The sequence below is a fragment of the Lissotriton helveticus genome, chromosome 2_1, assembly GCF_964261635.1.
Source record: "Lissotriton helveticus chromosome 2_1, aLisHel1.1, whole genome shotgun sequence".
Taxonomy (NCBI): Eukaryota; Metazoa; Chordata; class Amphibia; order Caudata; family Salamandridae; genus Lissotriton; species Lissotriton helveticus.
The window spans coordinates 1516542507-1516559956 of NC_136059.1; the positions used below are offsets into that span (position 1 = coordinate 1516542507).

Here is a 17450-nt window from a genome sequence, read left to right on the forward strand (position 1 = left end):
GGCAACCCCCATTTCCAACATTTGGTGGCAGAGCGGTGGGATAGGACTTGTGTTTGCGCAGTACCACAGCGACCACAGGTTACACCACAAGTAGAGCCTTGTGGTGGGGATTATTGTTTGAATATTGTTTTTGATTGCTTCCTCCTGAAGAGTATTCTGAATTGTCCCCTTGTTCCACTGGGAGGGTGTGTCCCGGGTGTATCTCGCCACGATGGGGTTGATTTACCAGGAAGTGGAACTGATGGAGTACACCGAACAGGAGGTGATAGACTTCCTCCTGGAGAGAGGGATACCCCCAGTAGGGAACATTAGGAGGAATTTGTTTCTCTATGAGGCCCTCAAGAGGGGAGAGCCCTTAGAGATTAATGGGGACTTGTCTGACTACCCCCCCGAAGTTTTGAAGGGTCAGTGGGTTAGAGACCAGAGAGAGGGCTCCCCATCCAGAACCCTGGGAGGTAGTTGCTCCGATGAGGAGGAGGAAGAGTCTAGCAGGGCAGAGACGCCAGTAGCTGTGGAGGACACCGAAGATAGGGAGTCTCGCACTGGGTCCAGTCCCGGGGGCACTGCCCCATCCCTTTCCCTGTCCCCAGAAGAGTGGGTAGATAGGAGAGAAGAGAGGGAGTATCAGCTGGCGCTGGCAAAGCTCAGGCATGCCGAGGGCTTAGCGCAGCTGAGGGTAGAAGAGCAGCGACTAGAGACTGAAAAAGTCCTAGCGCTAGAGAGGATGGCGGAGGCGGAGAGGGCCTTCACCAGGGAGAGATCAGCTCAGGTGGGTAGGTTGTCCCCTGAGAGTGGTTTTAGGAGTCTGGATTCACCGAAGAGGGTGGGATCCAGTGGTGGCAGCGAGTGTAGGTCCAGTGCAAGGAGTCCCACTCCCGAAGCCCAAGAGACTGTGCCTGATTCCCCGGAAGAGGAGGACGGGTTAGAGTTTAGGGGCAGGGGAAAGCTGTTCCATCAGTCCTGGGGAGAGTTTGAGGAGGAGTGTTGGACTGTACTGGAGGATTGGGTGGTGAGGAGAGCAGTGGAGGATTGGGAAGGGCTGTGCCATGCCGTTATCCGGGAGCACATGCTAAGGAGTTGTGTCCCAAGACTGCGTCACCATCTGTTGCGGTGCGGGTTCTCAGACCCCAGGGAACTTGCACGGGAGGCAGACCTCTGGGTAAGTGCCAGAGCGTCTGGGAAGGCTGAGGGGAGTGATCCTGAAGGGAGTGAGACGGGGAGGTGTCCCGAGATGCCCCAGCTGTGGTCACCGGGCCTGGAGTGTTCTTTAAGAGAACCCCAGGTTGGGAGTCTAGGCTGTCCCGATGTGTCATCCAGAGGAAGGGATCCCCTCATGTCAGGAGGACCCGGAGCATCATTAATTGGAGCTCCAGTGGTTCGGGGGTCTGACCAGTCACAGGGTTTAGATCCTGGACTGGGGTTCCAGGTTAAGGGGTTGCCTGACCTGGAAGGTGGGGTACCTGTAATTCAGGTCCCTACCAATTTGACTCCCAGGGGTACTACTCCCAGTGGGAGGGTGCGGAACTCTGGGAGGGGGTGCAGAGGGAGGAAGGTCTCTTCTCTGTCACCAGCTCAGCCACAGGGCGCAGATCCTGGGTTGGGTGGCCAGGGACAGGGGTTGCCTGCCCTGGTGGGAGGGACCTCTGTAACCAGAGTCCCCCCGGAGGTGACTCCCAGGGGTACTACTCCAGTTAGGAGGGTGCGGGACTCTGGGAGGGGGTGCAGGGAGAGGGAGGACTCGCCCCTGTCACCGGTTCAGCCTGTGGGTTTCGGCTCCAGGTTGGGGAGAGAGTTGTGTGAGGGTGTCCCCCAGCGTAGGAGATGGAGGAACCCTAGGAGGAGAAGTAGGGGGAGGAGAGCCTCGCCCCTAAGGGCTGGTCAGTCTGAGGGTGTAGACCCCAGATGGGTGGACCAGTGGCAATTTGGAGAGAGGAGAGTGGTCCAAGGGAATTACAAGCCTGAGGCTAGAGCCTCCCACTCTAGGAAGGAGAAACATCCCACTAGGGAACACCAGTGGGGTGGTTTTGTTGGTGAAGGGAGGGTTGCGAAAGAGAACCATTGGGTTCCAGAGTGGAGGAGAGACTGCAGGTGCTCCTGTAGTTGCAGGCCTGCGTCCACCTTTTTCCGCCCCAAGCAGGGAAGCCCATCAAGGCATTGATATGTCTACCCTGGCTTTTGGCTGGGGGGGAGTCGTGTTGGACTTGGCCTTTTCCCCCAAAATTTTTTCGCTTTTGACCCCCTTATCTAGATTGTCTCCCCCATGGGATTAAACCTGTATAGGCCATGAGTGGTGTGAGACCCCTTTTGAAAAATGTAATTACCTGACATAATGTGAGCACTTGTAAAATCCCCCATTTTAAAACTGCACCCCCATTTTAAAACTGCACCTGACTGAAATGTATTGCTTTTAAAATGGATGCCATGGCCATGGGTTTTGCCACTGGACTGACATAGGTCAGCGGACTAGATAATATTACCCAGCTACCCCTAGTTTTGGAGGGAAAGCCTGGCACCCAGGGTGCTCACCCCCTCCCCTAGAACCAGTTTAGGCTAGATGTGCCAACATTCTAGAAGGTCCTGGCACTGCCTGGGAGGAGGGTATAAATAGGGAGAAGTGTCACCAGAGAGTCAGTCAGCGCTGGGACAAGGAAGGGAGGGGACCTGTTGTGAGGTGCTACCGCCACATGGGCCTGTGAGCTGGGCCCTGCACCCCTAAAACCCCCCTACTCTGCTGTCCCCTGGGCCCCTGACCAGGGAGGGCCCCTACCCAGGTCCCTGACACTGTGGGGACCGGGAATTCCGTCAGCGTTGCGCGGAAGAAGCGCCAAGGAGGTGAGGAGTGTGCCCCTGAGGCTGATGATTGGGACTGTCTGTACTCCTAAACGCTATAAATCTAAAGCGCCGTGCTGAACCCAGGGTTGCTGACCTGCCTCAGATAATTTGCCCCTGGAGCGCCTAGCAAGCACTGTGGGAAGAGAAGCACTGGGGCTGTGTGGCCTGAGGAACTGTAGTGAGACTGTCCACCCCCCTTGGGAATTTGTGGCCCTGGACTGTGAAAGAGCTGTGCTGTGCCCCTTTGAGGCCCCAGGGTCCTGGGAGCTGTGGTCCTGAACTGCCTCAACTGCCCTTCAAGCGCTCTCAGGCCGTGCCCCCTGATAAGCGCTGTACTGTACAAGCCTGCTGTGACTCCAGAGACCATGGTTGTGCCTCCAAGCGCTGGGTGTCCTTGAGGGCTATTCTGGCCAAGCGCTGCTGGCCATTAGGAGCTGTGTGTGACCTGAAAGCGGTGCCCCTTCGAAGCGCTGCTGTTTCCCACTCACCGCCGCAGCTCCGTGAAGCTCTGGGTCCGAAGCGCTGTTGTCTGCCCCGGCGGCCCCCGGTACCAGGAGAGGGCCGCCGCCGTGGTGTCAAGGGCCGCGCCCGGCCCGATTGCGTGGAGTCTTCCGCGGTGGCCCCTGGAGCCCTGAGGAGACCGCCGCGCGTTCCAAGCAGGCCGCACTAGGCCTGAAGCCATCGCTACCTCCACCACGTGACGGGGGCGCCGGCCGCATCACCGGCCCGCCCCCGCCAACGCCGCACAAGGATTGGACCCCGCGGCTACATCTCTGGAGGCTGCAGCTGATAGGCGGGTGCGGTCGTGCCTTTCCCCAAGCTGGGCCCTGATTGGTCCTTGGCCTGCCGGAGCTTGAGAAGGCCGGTATCGTCGACGAGTGGATCCTGGAGAGAGGGCACGGCCCCCGTCTGGTCCTCAGCCCCGATCTTGCCCAAAAGCCAACGCAAGGGCCCCGGAGGGCCGAAGACAAAAAGGTAATCCCCAGGGGAGGAGGGCGGAAGGCCGGAGAAGGCCTCGAGTTCGCCCCTCCCCCGGGAGAAACTGTGGCTGGGTCCCGTTGGCCCTACTTAGCCAAAGAAAGACCTGGAAGTGGGTAGAACATGGGCAAAAGCCTGTAGTGATGGTCTGGCCATAAAGCTAACCCCTGGCTGGGGAATGGTTCTTCATAGACTACCGCTAGGCCCCGTTTAATGAAGGGTGTGCCTATTTGATGAATTGTTCTACTGATTGGGTTACTGTTATTAAATGCAACGTTTATTCCAGCCTGACCAGTAATGAAATGTTTACCCCCATTTAATGACTGGCTGATTCCTGCAGCTAGGAAATATTGTTGGCTGTGTAGTGCAGCGTTTGTTCTCCTAATGGGGTGACACCTGAATGCTAAGGGATTATGACAGCACGAGGTTACATGATTTCCACTAAAGTGTTTAAGCCTGCCTCTGCCTGAAGGAAGCTGTTTTACTCAGGCCCTGCAGTTATCTGTGGTTACTGTTTTTATGCTAAAGATGTCCTGCCCTAAGCTGGCCTGACGATTGATTCTAGGCCCCTGCTCATACCCCGAGGTTGTTGGTAGAGGGAGCCTAGCTAATCCCTTACAGGTGTTCCTGAGCTTTAAAGAGGGCCTCTACCTGATGTTAATGCTAGGCGATGTATGTTCCGCCTGATGTTTGATACACTTAGCCAGGTGACATGCCTAATGAAATGCCATAGTTACCTGTGCCAGATGGTCCCTGAGGTTAGGCATGGCTCTTAGGTTACTGTTTATACGGTTATGGTGAGGCCACTTTCCTACCTAATGGTTAATCGCATGCTTTTGTGCCTGTTATTACAGGTGCTCCTATTTATGAGGTACTATGTTGCCCTGATGTTTTCTTTTACAGGGGTTGGGTTGGCGTGATTGTGCATGATATAAATATCTATGCTAAGGTGGTATTTTGCATTTACAGCCTTCCCTGTAGGATGAGAGTCTGAGTTGGCCCCGCCAGATTGGGCTCCAGATCTAATGACATTTTTAACCCATCCTTTTTCCCTTACAGCATGGACTTTGGACTCAACCCTTTGTATCCCATGTAAATAATTCCCCCCTCTGAAGTACTGGGCTCTGGTGCCAGTTGGCGCCGTGTTATGATGACACTGTTGATGCATTTTTGCCTTGCAGGTTGGAGATACTAAACTGCTTAATTTTCCAACTCAAACTGGTGTCCTGCCTCTTTTGTGGTGTGCCTGGTGTGTTGACTGAGGGTACTGCGTGAGTGCTTCACATGTCCTCCAAGTTTGGCCTGCCCGCTTGATGCCATGCTACCCCCTTTGAGACTTGGGCAACCCCCATTTCCAACACCTACCATAACAGTACTCAGTTTAACAACCTGGGCGGGGCTTGAACTTTCCAGGATTCCAACCTGTGATGTGCGTGTCACACAAGATGTCAGTGGCAAGAGTTTATTTGCCTCACCCACCTTGCCAGCTTGTCAGAGCACAATCCTACAAAGCGCTTGTAAGAAGGATGCCTGTCTTTTTTGTATCAGCAATCGAATCTGGCACTTTTTCCAGATGGGGTGGTGGGAAAGAGCCTCTGTGGGATTGGTGTATAGAGAAAGCAGAATCTGCATTTTAGAGGGGAGCACAACATTAGTCACTTGCCGCTGATGAGGGGACAATGGCATTGCGGAGCTGTGATTTGGTAGGGGGGGAGAAACAAGATTCGCTTTGACTGTGGGAACGGGGTTGACAGTGATGGCAATTCTATATGGCACACAGCCCTAGAATCTGCAATAGATGGAAGCCACCAAACCCCCAACTATAATCTTCAAAACCAATTTCTTACATTTCTATGTTAAGACCACTTCCCATGGAATAACACTGAAAGAATATTATGCTTTTACCTTGTCACACATTCATAAACCTCCTGTGAAATGAAAAAATATCAGTACAATTACAGAACTGGGTTGGTAGAAGCATTTTGAAATTATGTTTTTAGTTTCATTTGTCTCTAGATAGAGAATGCAGTGGCATGAAAAGTATTATTTCTCATACAATCCCTGCACTAAGGCCCTATTTATATTTTCACTGAGGGAGGCAGTAGCCTTTCTAGACCAAGGCAATTCACCCTTGGGTCACCAATTACACCAAAACATATGAAAATATGAAAAAAAGATTGAAAATCATGGCGGAAAAAGACTGAAAATAGGATTTCAGTGTTTCTAAGAAGACATGGAGATCCTCTGCACCGTATACATGTTGGAGCTCAGTAGAAGCCACCCATAAACTTAAGACACTACATCTTCAAGAACTTTTGCATCAACGTCTACTTACTAGAAGTTCTCCGTAAGAAGCGTTGGATTAATCTTAAATTAGGTTGGATGGTGTTGCAAGAAGTTATCTTCCAGAACTGAACTGGGGAGCTTAGAGATCTTGAAGGCAAGTCTAGACAGATGCAGGACTCTGGTAATTCAAATTTAAACAGCTCAAGGCTTCCCACAGAAACACCCCAGAATATGGGCAACTTGGACACAACATGGAGGGATACCCCAGGTAAAACCCGAGGCTAGATCGCTCTCCATGGATATAGATATCAGGATATTTGGGGACAAGTGTATTCCATGAGCTGGAGGAAGAGGGATGGGAGGAAAAAAGGATTACTATCGCTAGATTGTTTATGCATGTCTGCGACTCATGGGGAAAAGTGGGGAGACTAGGGGACTTTATCCGCAGACATGTTTATACAATGGTGGATTCATAGTCTATGTCTTTATTATATCTAATAAAATGAGTTCTAAAAAGAATACTGAACTGAGAGGTACCAGGTGGTTTGAAATAAAAACGAATTGAGCCCGTCGCGACCACTCACACAACAAAGATCAAATGAACAATGACTCTTGGATGCTATATTGTTGCTTCATAACTATTTCTAAACCAATCACTTCTATTATTACCAAGGATTCATGCCACCAACTACCTATATAATCCTGCTTAGCACTGACAGCACAGACTGTAAGCCAATCGTTTTGTACAGCATTTCTGGTTGGGATGATTCTCAAATAAATGAATAGTAATAAACAATAAGCAACACCGTTCTCTTCCAAATATACAGCAATAAAAGTCTGGAGATGCCTGGCACCCGGTAGTAATTTTAGCATTGTATGCAATGTGTGGCCCCGAACTAAAAATGTTCCTCAAAGATTCATCAGATGATTATCTTCATTGCCAAATTCGGTCACTGCATCTATATTAAACTTTAAACCGCAACTTCACCTGTGAAAGGATGTGAGCTCTAAAGTCCAAATACAACAAAGGAGCATGCCGTGCAGTATTCCATGACTTATACCAGAGAACACAAGCCCTTTATTCTCTTTGTCCGTCATAGTACTGGGTTTCAGTAATGTCTCCTTAACCTATGTTATACCTATGCCCCTGAAAGTAGCATAACATGAGGAATGTTATGTTTTTAAAGGTTTGAAGCAACAGCAAAACACTTTCCCCAACCAATATGTATGTGAGCTCAATCTCCCTAAGCAGTATATCTGCCCTCTACCTAAGATCTTCCTTTTGTGCCTTGTCCAAACTGCTTACATAAATATAGCAAAGGTCATAAATGAAACTTCTGCCCATTGCACAGTGACCACATACTCCATCTGGTACAGTTTTATAGTGCATGCATGCTCACCCGTGGTTCTTTCGTCATGCTCCAGCTGTTCCATGAAATGTGTGTCTTCTTTATGGTGGAGGTCTGGTGGAAACACAGAGATGGAGTCGGGACCGGCTAGTGGCAGGAGAAAATAAAAGATATCCTTTCTGTTGGAATTAGGTAGCCTGGCCTAGGGCAAGACTAACATTCAGAGGCACAGTGTAAAGGTTGCAGACCACCCAAAAGTACTTCCACGCAATAGCACTCAAAAAGAAAACACTACACCAAAATTATATGAAAATACGTATCGCTTTATATAAAAATAATATGCTCTTTGTTGTCAAATATAAATAGCTCACATATAGATAGTTCAAAACATTTCAAGTCACCTTTAAGATCAGCAGTTACACTTTTTAAATTCCTAGCAGATTATCACGTTGTCTTTAAAACAGTTGTTATATTCTTGAACTCCTATCACCCTTTTGCATTAAGATAACTGTACCTTAGAATCAACTAGGCTAGATATACTCCGCTAGAGTCTTGGGAGAGAACTACACCTCACTATAAGCAAGAGCAAATATCATTACAGTATTAACATTTAAACTGCTAAGCAATTAGTCAGCCAGTTTCAACATTACAGTTCATTTGTCATTAAACCAGTTTCAAAGAGAATCACAATGCAGTTTCTTACAGTTGAACTAAGACGGTTCAATTAGGGAATGACTGTACTCAACTTACTTAAATCAGGCCAGAGCCTCACTCTCATTTACATGAAACACATTTAGCTTCTCTACTACTTCTCTGAGTATTCTTGGTTTAGATTCACCTTCATCAGCATTTAATTAAGCTCCCACAGTGGTGAAATGGGAATATCTTGTAGTACACTATACTCAAAATATCCAGTCACTGAAGGTTTCCTTAAGTCAATTACCAGCGTCACTCTCCCCCTTTCAGAACTCCTCCTTACTTGTTTTTACCAGGCGGATGTGCAGAGAGTCCGGTTTCAGGGGACAAGATCGATCTGGCGTGAGGGGCTGAAGGAAAACAAGGCTAGGGAAGCTCCCACTCCTCAGCTGACTCCTCAGCGTGAGCCTGCTCCTTCGTGCTACTTTCGCGCTAAAATACCTTCCAGGCAGACCCCAACCCTCTTCACCGCTGCCAGGCCTCCTCGCTCTCCCTCCCTGCTCAGGCCGACTCTTCCACACGGCGCCCAAGCAGGAGGAAGCGACCTGACAGGCAGCGAGCTGAGGAACCCTCCGGCGCCTTCCCTCAGCGCAGCTCGAAGGAAACACTCCTCCGGTGCGCATGCGCGGGAGCGCTCTCGCCGAGGCTGCCTCCCACGGGATCTGCTCCGAGGAGAGACGCTGCTCGCTGGGGCCTGCTCACTTCACGGCCCCTCCTTCCGGGGATATCTTCACAGACGGGGCGTGCGCAGTAACGCCTCTGGTTCCTTTCAGGACAGGCGACGCGTCTCCAGCGCGATCAATGCCCCTGGGGTCCCGCTCACAAAGGGAAGCCTCTCTAAGCTTCCCAGGCTCAGTGGATCCCGGGGGGGGGTGCTGGCCCAGAGCGCGATCGATGAAAACCCGGTCACGGTTCACCTCACACCTTCTCAGCTGGCAGAGGGGATGGCCACACACCACAGGACCAGTCACTGGTAGGGGATGCTATCAGTTGTTTAATGAATGAATTCCCTTCCTTCACCAAAACGAAGAAGAGAGAAAAAAGGGGGGGGGGGGCTCCTTCAGAATAAAGCCAGGTTGTACTCTCTCAGCACCAACCCCCTATTCCTCCTTACTGGGCAGACTAGGGGCACGGGGGAACTCTCAGCTCAGCTCCCAGGACTACTAAAGTTAACCCCTTAATCTATCTGCCCAGGATCAGCAGGATGAGCTAACTTGGCTAGGACAACAGGATCAAGGAGGGGGAAAACCTTGACAGAGGGCTACTCTTGTAGAGGGAACCACCCTTCAGAATCCTACCCCCACTAGACCTCAGCCTTCACTCTAGCTGCTCCTCACTGACAGACAAAATGGCTGTCCAGCATTCCGCCTTATATAGGCTGCCCTCTCAGTGGTCCAGAATGGACCAGAAGGTTCTGGAATGCCCTATGTTAGGCTATGGCCAAGTTCTGTTGGTGACAGTTGGGGCAGTTGGTGGCCACCATTTTAGGTGGTGCCAACTTTCCTGTCAGAACAGGCCTCTGGGCCTAAGGTAAAAGACCATGAGGGGGAGAAAGAACACCTATCCCCCTGGCCAACACCTACAAAAAGTCAGTAGACACAAAAATTAATAAGGGTATGAGGGGCAAAAAGGGGACAAAATAAATAAAAATTAGGAGGGACTTCGCCAAAAAAACCAGACAGGTCTAACACGCGTCCCCCCCAGCTGAAAGTGGGGAGAACTACCCAACCCCTTGGGAGTCCTCATCACTAAGGCGGAAATACCTGGAGAGACCGTCTGCATTGGCGTGGTCCACTTCAGGCCGATGTTCCACCCGAAAGTCCATTCCCTGTAGGGAGATGGACCACCTCAACAACTTGGGATTTTCCCCCTTCATCTGCATTAGCCAACGAAGGGGTCGGTGGTCAGTCTGAACCAGGAAGTGCGAGCCAAAGAGGTATGGCCGCAGCTTCTTCAGAGCCCACACTACCGCAAAAGCTTCTCTCTCAATGGCACTCCACTTCTGTTCCCGGGGAAGCAGTCTCCTGGATAAGAAGACTACAGGTTGATCCAGGCCCTCTTCATTGAGTTGCGATAACACTGCCCCAATGCCATGTTCGGATGCATCTGTTTGCACAATAAACTCCTTGGAGAAATTGGGAGCCTTCAGGACCGGTGCTTCGCACATTGCCTGCTTCAACTTTTCAAAGGCTTGCTGACAAGCCTTTGTCCAAACTACCCGTCGAGGTTGTTTCCTAGAGGTGAGCTCTGTGAGGGGCGCTACAATAGTGCCATACCCCTTCACAAAGCGACGGTAGTAACCTGTGAGGCCCAGGAAAGCTCGGACCTCAGTCTGTGTCTTGGGGGGTTCCCAGGCCATGATTGTCTCAATCTTCGCCTGTAGGGGTTGCACGGACCCCCTACCCACCAAGTGTCCAAGGTACACAACCGACCCCTGACCAATCTGGCATTTACTGGCTTTGATGGTCAATCCAGCTTGTTTCAGCGCCTGGAGAACTGCTTGCAAATGTTGCAAGTGGTCCTCCCAACTGCTACTGAAGACAGCAATGTCATCCAGGTAAGCAGCCGAGAAACCCTCCATTCCAGAGAGGACCTGGTTCACCAGTCGCTGAAATGTGGCAGGGGCGTTCTTGAGCCCAAAGGGCATCACACAGAACTGGAAGTGTCCCTCAGGCGTGGAGAAGGCTGACCTTTCCTTTGCTCCATCTGTCAAGGAGATCTGCCAATACCCTGAAGTAAGGTCGAAGGTACTTAGGTATTGGGCAGCTCCTAGCCGGTCAATTAACTCATCCGCCCTGGGGATTGGATGAGCATCAGTTTTGGTAACTGAGTTCAGTCCTCGGTAATCCACACAGAACCTCAGTTCTGGTGTGGTGCCCGGTGGGGCGGCTTTTGGGACTAGCACCACCGGACTGGACCAAGGGCTGCTGGACGGTTCTATCACTCCTAGCTCTAACATCTTGGCAACTTCGCCATGGATGCTAGCCTTCACCTTGTCCGACAGCCTATAGGTCTTGGATTTCACTGGGGGGCTGTCTCCTGTGTCCACATCATGGGTACACAGGTGGGTTCTTCCCGGGACAAGGGAAAACAGTGAAGAGTACTGCCCCAATACCTGTCGGCAATCCTCTTGTTGCTCAGGAGTGAGAGACGGGGAGAGAATCACTCCCTCCACCGACCCATCCTTCTCTTGACATGAAAAGAGATCTGGGAGAGGCTCGCTTTCCGCTTCCTCAGCACCATCAGTCACCATCATCAGGATGACCTCTGGCAGACTTCTTATCATGCCCTTCAGGGTCTTATTGAACCTCTCAACCAGTCCATTGGACTGGGGGTGATAGGGAGTGGTGAACCGGTAGGTCACCCCACACTCCTTCCACATGGTTCGCATGTAAGCAGACAGGAAGTTAGTCCCCCTGTCAGACACAACCTCCTTCGGGAATCCTACCCTAGTAAAGATTCCCATCAGGGCCCTAGCTACCACAGGTGCAGTAACAGTCCTCAGAGGAATGGCCTCTGGGTACCGTGTGGCATGATCCACCAGAACCAGGATGAACCTGTGACCAGCTGTTGTTGGTGGATCCAATGGCCCTACAATGTCGATGCCCACCCTTTCAAAGGGGGTGCTAACGACAGGAAGTGGTTCCAGGGGAGCCTTTAGCTTCACCCCTGTCTTCCCACTGGCCTGGCAGGATACACAGGTCCTACAGTATGTGTTGGACGCCACTTTCATCTGAGGCCAGTAAAAGTGGAGGACAAGCCGTGCAAAGGTCTTGTCCTGGCCTAAGTGTCCTGCCAGTGGTATCGCATGAGCCAATTCCAGCAGAAAGGCTCGGTATTGCTGCTGGACCACCAAGGCCCTTGATGAGCCAGGTACCTTGGGTTCACTGTAGAGGAGGCCGTCCTCCCAGTAAATATGATGGTGTCCCGTAGCATCACCTGCTGCCTGGGCTTCAGCCTGACGCCTCAGTCCCTCAAGAGTAGGGCACTCCCTCTGCCCCTTACAGAATTCCTCTCTGGTAGGACCTCCCTCCACATGCCATTCAGCAGGGATGGGTAAATCCTCCAGAGAGTCTACTCCCCCCTCCACGGACTCCTGGCCTACCACTGCAGGTGGCCGATCTGTCCCATGGGGCGTGGAAGCCGAAGCAGGCTGTCCCTGTCTCCGTTTCTGACCCTTTTTGGCAGCGGGTTGGGCCATTGTTCCAGGCTCCAACCCAGGCGAACTCCCTCTCCGGGCAGTCGCAGACCGTGTGCTTACACAGGCCCAGTCAGGTGTACCCAGCATCGCAGAATGCGTCCGGTATTCCACCTCTCTCCAAGTGTTGTGCTCCATGTCATTCCCCAACAGACAATCAACTGGCACGGCAGGGCTTACGGCAACTCGAAGTGAACCTGCAACCCCTTCCCACTCAAAGGGAACCTCAGCCACTGGATAGTGGCCCATTCTGCCGTCAGCCATCGCGGCGGGGTGGAGTACATTAGGAACAACCTGCTCTGGAGACACCAGTTGACTTCTCACCATAGTCATACTGGCTCCTGTATCTCTCAGAGCCTCCCCTCTTTGGCCATTGATGGTAACCCATTGCCCATACTTGATAGTATTTGGGGGCACCTGGATCTTTGGCACCATCTCCCGCTCTCCCAGGGACACTAAGGTGACACCCGCCCACTCACCCCCCTTATCTAAGGGCAACTCCTCCCCGAGCGCTACACTAGCTACTCCCGGTGACTTTCCTCCGGTGGGAGGGGGTGGTCTCTTTGGGCATTTGACATCTCCCTTATAATGTCCAACACCACCGCATTCAAAACAGTGGAGAACCCTTGGCTGCTGGCTTTGGCCAGGATTAGGGTTTCTGGGCGGGTTTGCCCTAGGGGTGAAACCTGCTCCCTTACCTTGGAAATTATTTTGGGGACCTTTGGAGAACTCCTTCTTTTTATCTCCTCCCTCTTTCTTCTGGGGGGCGCCCTGTCCGGCTTTTTGAGAATCCCCTCCAGTCCCCTTGGAGGATACCCGGGTACTTGCCCAAGTGTCTGCCTCCTCTGCAAGCTTCCGGGGATCGGTCAGCTTGCTGTCCACCAGGTGTTGGCGCAACTCGGGAAAACATTTCTCAAGGAGGTGTTCTTTCAAAAATAGATTGTACAGCCCCTCATAATCTTTTACCTCGCTGCCCTTGACCCAACCCTCTAAAGCTTTCTTGGCGTAGTCTAGAAAGTCTACCCAATTCTGGTTACTCATTTTGTGACTTCCCCTGAATTTTTGTCTGTACCTTTCAGGGGTAAGTCCAAACTTTTTCACCAGTGCCACCTTCATGACAGGGTAGTGGGTTTGCTCATTCTGCTCTAGAGCCAACAAAGTGTCTCTGCCAGCAGGTGGCATGTATTTGTACAGCCCACCTCCCCAGTGAGTTTCTAGGATCCCGTGAGCCCTTAAAGAAACTTCGTAGGCGGCTAACCATTTGGCAATGTCATCACCTGAGGTGTAACTAGCGATGACATCTTTAGGTAAGTAGGGTCTGGATTCCCTGGTGTCTCCTTTCTTTTCGCTGCCACCATGGTCTGGAGTGGGAGGCCTTTGTATTAGGACCTGTAGGTCCATCTCCTTGAGGGTTCGCTCATGAGCTAACCTCCTTTCCTCCCTTTGCATATCCATCCTAGCTAACTCCAGCCTCATTCTTCTCTCCTCCCTCCTATCTTCTAGCTCGGCTTCGGTTAACCCCTTCTCCGAGACGCTGCTGCCCGCCCTGGGAGGTGTCTTGGAACCTGTCAGTAGATTTCCCCCCTCCGCTTGGTACAGCATTCCAGTCTCAACGACAGTGTCCCTGTCACTCCCTTCTGACACTGGTACCTCCCCGGAATGAGCCTCCACCCATGCCCGTATGCTGGTCTGCAGCTCGCCTTTCTTGGCACCCTTGTTGAAAAACACACCTTGCTGCTGACACCAGTCCTTTAGTTGGGTCACAGTATAGTTATCCAGCTCTTCCACATTTATCTCCATTTCTGCTAGAGTATAAACTTTTCACACAGGAGGAAACCAAAAGTGTCCTAGGGTCAACCTCCACCCACCACCAGAAATAAATTTAGAAAAAACAAAAATGTAAATTAGGAGGGCCGCAAGGAGAAAACTCCTGGTGTAGGTTTAGTGTATTGCGTTGAATTACTAGTGAGTAGCTGCAACCAAGTCCGCGATCCCACCGCTAGGCACCAATATGTTGGAATTAGGTAGCCTGGCCTAGGGCAAGACTAACATTCAGAGGCACAGTGTAAAGGTTGCAGACCACCCAAAAGTACTTCCACGCAATAGCACTCAAAAAGAAAACACTACACCAAAATTATATGAAAATACGTATCGCTTTATATAAAAATAATATGCTCTTTGTTGTCAAATATAAATAGCTCACATATAGATAGTTCAAAACATTTCAAGTCACCTTTAAGATCAGCAGTTACACTTTTTAAATTCCTAGCAGATTATCACGTTGTCTTTAAAACAGTTGTTATATTCTTGAACTCCTATCACCCTTTTGCATTAAGATAACTGTACCTTAGAATCAACTAGGCTAGATATACTCCGCTAGAGTCTTGGGAGAGAACTACACCTCACTATAAGCAAGAGCAAATATCATTACAGTATTAACATTTAAACTGCTAAGCAATTAGTCAGCCAGTTTCAACATTACAGTTCATTTGTCATTAAACCAGTTTCAAAGAGAATCACAATGCAGTTTCTTACAGTTGAACTAAGACGGTTCAATTAGGGAATGACTGTACTCAACTTACTTAAATCAGGCCAGAGCCTCACTCTCATTTACATGAAACACATTTAGCTTCTCTACTACTTCTCTGAGTATTCTTGGTTTAGATTCACCTTCATCAGCATTTAATTAAGCTCCCACAGTGGTGAAATGGGAATATCTTGTAGTACACTATACTCAAAATATCCAGTCACTGAAGGTTTCCTTAAGTCAATTACCAGCGTCACTCTCCCCCTTTCAGAACTCCTCCTTACTTGTTTTTACCAGGCGGATGTGCAGACAGTCCGGTTTCAGGGGACAAGATCGATCTGGCGTGAGGGGCTGAAGGAAAACAAGGCTAGGGAAGCTCCCACTCCTCAGCTGACTCCTCAGCGTGAGCCTGCTCCTTCGTGCTACTTTCGCGCTAAAATACCTTCCAGGCAGACCCCAACCCTCTTCACCGCTGCCAGGCCTCCTCGCTCTCCCTCCCTGCTCAGGCCGACTCTTCCACACGGCGCCCAAGCAGGAGGAAGCGACCTGACAGGCAGCGAGCTGAGGAACCCTCCGGCGCCTTCCCTCAGCGCAGCTCGAAGGAAACACTCCTCCGGTGCGCATGCGCGGGAGCGCTCTCGCCGAGGCTGCCTCCCACGGGATCTGCTCCGAGGAGAGACGCTGCTCGCTGGGGCCTGCTCACTTCACGGCCCCTCCTTCCGGGGATATCTTCACAGACGGGGCGTGCGCAGTAACGCCTCTGGTTCCTTTCAGGACAGGCGACGCGTCTCCAGCGCGATCAATGCCCCTGGGGTCCCGCTCACAAAGGGAAGCCTCTCTAAGCTTCCCAGGCTCAGTGGATCCCGGGGGGGGTGCTGGCCCAGAGCGCGATCGATGAAAACCCGGTCACGGTTCACCTCACACCTTCTCAGCTGGCAGAGGGGATGGCCACACACCACAGGACCAGTCACTGGTAGGGGATGCTATCAGTTGTTTAATGAATGAATTCCCTTCCTTCACCAAAACGAAGAAGAGAGAAAAAGGGGGGGGGGGGCTCCTTCAGAATAAAGCCAGGTTGTACTCTCTCAGCACCAACCCCCTATTCCTCCTTACTGGGCAGACTAGGGGCACAGGGGAACTCTCAGCTCAGCTCCCAGGACTACTAAAGTTAACCCCTTAATTTATCTGCCCAGGATCAGCAGGATGAGCTAACTTGGCTAGGACAACAGGATCAAGGAGGGGGAAAACCTTGACAGAGGGCTACTCTTGTAGAGGGAACCACCCTTCAGAATCCTACCCCCACTAGACCTCAGCCTTCACTCTAGCTGCTCCTCACTGACAGACAAAATGGCTGTCCAGCATTCCGCCTTATATAGGCTGCCCTCTCAGTGGTCCAGAATGGACCAGAAGGTTCTGGAATGCCCTATGTTAGGCTATGGCCAAGTTCTGTTGGTGACAGTTGGGGCAGTTGGTGGCCACCATTTTAGGTGGTGCCAACTTTCCTGTCAGAACAGGCCTCTGGGCCTAAGGTAAAAGACCATGAGGGGGAGAAAGAACACCTATCCCCCTGGCCAACACCTACAAAAAGTCAGTAGACACAAAAATTAATAAGGGTATGAGGGGCAAAAAGGGGACAAAATAAATAAAAATTAGGAGGGACTTCGCCAAAAAAACCAGACAGGTCTAACACTTTCACATTATAATAAAAATAATTTTCTATTTTAGGTTTCAAAGTCAGTTTACAATTCAGATGTAAAAAGATGTCAAACCATGATCTAATAAACCTTAGTCTATGGGAGAACACACTTAGATGAGGTAGTGTAGTCAACAGTAAAGTGTGTCACTAGCTGATGTTCAGAATGAAGAGCACCAGGTAGTCATATAAACAACTCCAAATGCAGAACATTATTTTCCTCTTCAATTACCTTTTAGGGGAATGGTACCGGATGGATTAATTCTTTTGGGAAAATCTCTCAGGGATCATCTTGGAATTTCAATTCAATAAGGCAATATGGTTTTAAACCCCAAACTTCTTTCCACTGTGAGAAATTATAATTCAACCAGCAAAAGGACACTGGTTACCAGCAGAGACAGTGCTGGGTGAGATGGCATTTATAAAAGAAAGATAAGATCCTACCCATTCGACAGACAAAATATTGTATTAATTACGCTTTCTGGTTGATTTTGTGTTTGTTTTTTGGATATAACTTTAGTTGGTTACGTTTAAGTAGATAAACTCTCAGCTTCACCAAGGACTGATATGAAAATCATGTGCTTCCAAGTCTCCCTCTCAATTGTTGAGGGCCACAAAATGGAGATAAGTACTATAAAATATATTGTTATTCATCACAGTGATAAAACTGGGTCAAACATTAACTGTTACCTTTTTCACTGCAAATGGTTTACAGTGCATAATAGATCAACGGACGATACAGTGGTGCTAGTTACTGTGTAAAGGCAACTCGGAACAATTATGCGGTCATAAATATGTCTTAAGCTTACAATCAATGGCATTAATATTGCCTATAAGTTATGTTTTAATAGAATGCAGGCCTGTGCATTTCTTTGTACTCTTCAGTTTGGA

The 17450-nt window shown here is 50.3% G+C and overlaps 1 protein-coding gene across 4 annotated transcripts in view; it reads right to left on the minus strand.

Annotated features, from left to right (window-relative positions):
- The window catches only part of LOC144818735 (uncharacterized), a 170949-nt gene that overhangs the window by 54368 nt on the left and 99131 nt on the right, over positions 1-17450 (minus strand). For 3 of the 4 annotated variants that reach the window (XM_078676430.1, XM_078676428.1, XM_078676431.1), the window contains one exon: positions 7497-7592. In XM_078676430.1, coding sequence (XP_078532556.1) covers positions 7497-7592 — 96 coding nt within the window. The remainder of the gene's footprint in view (positions 1-7496; positions 7593-17450) is intronic. The other variant, XM_078676429.1, reaches the window with a different exon arrangement.